Source organism: Lissotriton vulgaris, unplaced genomic scaffold (assembly GCF_964263255.1).
Source record: "Lissotriton vulgaris unplaced genomic scaffold, aLisVul1.2 SCAFFOLD_753, whole genome shotgun sequence".
Lineage (NCBI taxonomy): Eukaryota > Metazoa > Chordata > Amphibia > Caudata > Salamandridae > Lissotriton > Lissotriton vulgaris.
In genome coordinates this window covers 20856-24332 of record NW_028248913.1, presented here as the reverse complement: position 1 = coordinate 24332, position 3477 = coordinate 20856, and the positions used below count along the sequence as shown (strand labels likewise).

General features: G+C 39.7%; 1 protein-coding gene across 1 annotated transcript; it reads left to right on the top strand.

Annotated features, from left to right (window-relative positions):
• The first annotated feature begins 2284 nt into the window (after positions 1-2284).
• On the top strand, positions 2285-3247 carry LOC147663770 (olfactory receptor 5AR1-like). The gene has a single exon (XM_086950206.1). The coding sequence runs from the start codon at positions 2285-2287 to the stop codon at positions 3245-3247; it is 963 nt and encodes a 320-aa protein (XP_086806332.1).
• Positions 3248-3477: the final 230 nt, after the last annotated feature.

Genomic DNA, 3477 nt, shown 5'->3' with positions numbered 1-3477 from the left:
TAAACCCATCCCCTTAATTTTTATTCATAAAGGTTATTCCTATCCACTACATGTATCCATTTTGAAACATTAATGACAATACGATGAATAGAACATCACATTGGTGAACTCTGCACCATCCGTTCCCATGCTAGTAACACTCTATCTTGGCTCCTATTCAACATCTGAGTCATGGCCTTCATGGCTTTACTCAGTGAGCATGCGCAGGCATCGCGTCACTTCATTCAGTCCGGTTATGAAAGAGAGGCCCAAATACGCACTAGTGATAAAGTCAAAAGACAGATGTTACTTTCACAAATAAAATGATCGCACTGTATACCACCTACCTCTACTCTAACCCACTTTATTTATGTATGTCTTTTCCTGCATTAGCATTAGTAAACACCACTCAATTTAGTTCAAACAAGTAGATGCCATGTACGCGAGTTTTCAAGACTCCATTTTAGTATGTTCTGCTCATGCGCCAGAATTTCCCTCCAAGCATTAACTATGTAGATGCAGTTGATGCATGCGCACAACAGTTTCCTAGTTTAGAGTGGTATTAGTCCATCTTCATTGTTATCAGCATTAGTACACACATTAGCAAGCTTCACTAACCCACGTGTTCAATGTGGTACGCATTAGTTATTCACAAAACATTGTTTAATAACTTGTTAGTGAGTTAAACAAGAGGATTGCTGCAAGCAAGCCTCTTTTCTACGAGTCCTTGCTCCATCAATATTACACCCACTCACAGCTGCTGCACCGTCCCCCCCGCACTGTTGTAAACCGCGCGGCACATGACCCTGGGATCTGCTCTCGCTGCCCAGGTCACACCAGTAAGAGTGCTCACAGTATTACAGCAGCAGTCGGATGCCCGTAGACGACACAGCTCACAGTGTTGGCCTGCGCTATTGCAACGCTGCTCCTGATCTTTCGCTGCCCGGGGCAACCCGTGCTACAGATGTATGTTACATAACTAAAACATGTGACTGCAGCTAGTTGTTCAAACAGTTCAATCATGAATCATGTTTGCCCTGCAGAAATAGTCATTGCTACAGCTTTATGACCATATCTGCAACTTTGCAACTCCCTAACATATGGCTGCAGAGTGTCTCTCTGTTTTGGCTTCTGCAGAGTGCGTGAGAAAGGGAGATACATTTTGTCCCAGTAACGCTATAGCGAGTGGTAAATAAATGGTTACCCTTTGGACTCTACAGCCTCCTCTTTATTCTGTTTCATCCTGTAAATTGGCTGCACCTTTTAACATTCCGATCGTACCCTTGAATTGCCCGATTAGTCTCCTCTTTCAATTATTTTCTGAACGTATATTTTCAACTAACTCTTACTTTTAAGCACCCATGGACTAACAATCTCCTATACTGCAAGAGAGAGAGACCACAGCTGTAGCATCAGGTTACATTTTACCTTCATTCGAGTTCCTCTGTTTGTAACGCCCCCATGACCTCTCAACATGAGGTCACTCAGATGACATATTGGCCTGGTCAATCAGCTCTCCAAATGATCCTCCTTTTGAAAGTTAGACAGTAACTTTTCAGTGCGGTTGTGTGTCTATGTGTATTTGTACGGTGTCTGTTTTCGGGACATTACCTATCAGGAGGTGGAGTGATCTCTTTTCACATCTCTGGAAAGGAGTAAGGACCTCTTTGTTGTGTGTGTCCGGCACTCTCATCCCACTTCCTTAGTGTCTCTCTTAAATGGTGCTGGAGTCTGCACCCTTAATCTGATTATAGCATGGCCACAACATCCAGTTTGTGCTGCTCCCATTACAGTCACAGATTTGAGTTTGTTCCACTACCAGCTCCATACTAAACAGAATACATACTGAACCATATAGACCAGTACATCATGCTTTTCACTTCGAAATGCCATTGGGTTCCTATGTGCTTCAGGCCTTTTTTTCAATTTCTTTACTTTTCTTACAATTGTGGATCCCACGCTTTAGCTTTAAACATCTCAAGCTAAAAGGTGGATGCCGCGATTTCATAAAAAATAAATAATTAGAAAAACTAACATTTGCAATGCAATTATTCTCAAATGACTGAAGGTTTGAGCTATTGGCATTGCATTATTATTGGCAGCGCCAATAGCTCAAACTTTCAGTAATGTGAGATCTATTGCATTGCAACTCCTTCTTAATACACTGCAAACAGATTGCAAAGATTTATCCAGATGCATGCTTTTTCATTCAGCTGCAATATCTTTTGCTGTTCATAATATTGTGTTTTCTTTTTTCCCCAGATCTTTTTTTTTTCATTGAAAAACAACACACTGCACTGAGATTATGGGAAAGTCGAATCAGACTCTCTTGAGTGAATTTTTAATTTTGGGATTATCGCAAAATCCTCAGCTTCAAGTTCCAATTTTCATTGTGTTCTTACTCATGTATTTATTCACTCTTCTTGGAAACCTTGTCATTATTACATTAATATGCATTGACAAAAATCTTCAAAATCCCATGTATTATTTTCTCATGAACTTATCTTTCCTAGATATTGGTTTCACAACGGTCACCATCCCAAAACTGCTGGCGGTCTGCCTGAAAGCGAAGAAATCTGACAAGTCCATCAATTTCTCTGCATGCATCATTCAATTCTATCTTTGTGTTGCCTTCATCAGCACAGAGTTCTACTTGCTGTCTGTCATGGCCTATGACAGGTACCTTGCAATTTGCAACCCCCTGCGCTATGCATCTATCATGAATACAAGAGCTATGATTTCATTGACTGTAACATCCTGGACAATAGGCTTTCTTGACATTATACCACATGTTGTTTTGGTATCAAATTTATCCTACTGTGCCTCTAATGAAATCAATCATTTCTTTTGTGATTTTAATGCTCTTCTTAAACTATCCTGTACAGACACATATTTCATAAATATGGCAACTTTTGGAATAGGTATTATAGCAGGATTTGGTCCTTTCATCTTAACAATAACTTCCTATGTGCTAATCATCTCAAGTATCATGAAAATTCCATCCAACACAGGGAGACAGAAGTTGTTCTCCACATGTTCCTCTCATCTGACTGCAGTTGTTTTGTTCTATGGAACTGAGCTCGGTGTTTACATGAAACCAACATCTGGTCACTCATTGGACAAAGAGAAGCTCTTTGCTGTAATGTATACAGTTGTCATTCCAATGTTGAATCCAATTCTTTACAGTTTGAGAAACAAGGATGCAAAAGGTGCTTTGGAAAAAGCTATCGGGAAACTAAGGCAGACACACTGCCCTTCTTTAATTTAATAGTTCAAGCTGTACATATAAAAAGTATCCTTATCTATGGTCATGCCCCTAGTCTTAACAGAGTTTGCTTATAACATTAATACCAAATGTAAAGCACTATTGAAATTTAATGTGTCTTTTCTTATCAACAAAAAACTGGGCAAACGCCGATAGGAAATAACTAATGGATTTTTACTCATGAATGTAAAGTAAGCCATCACTTACTACATTGTTTTATGGCCTGTGGTGTC

What these genes read in the sequence shown, in the direction of transcription:
- LOC147663770 (XM_086950206.1), top strand. Translation starts at nt 2,285, where the DNA reads ATGGGAAAGTCGAATCAGACTCTCTTGAGTGAATTTTTAATTTTGGGA.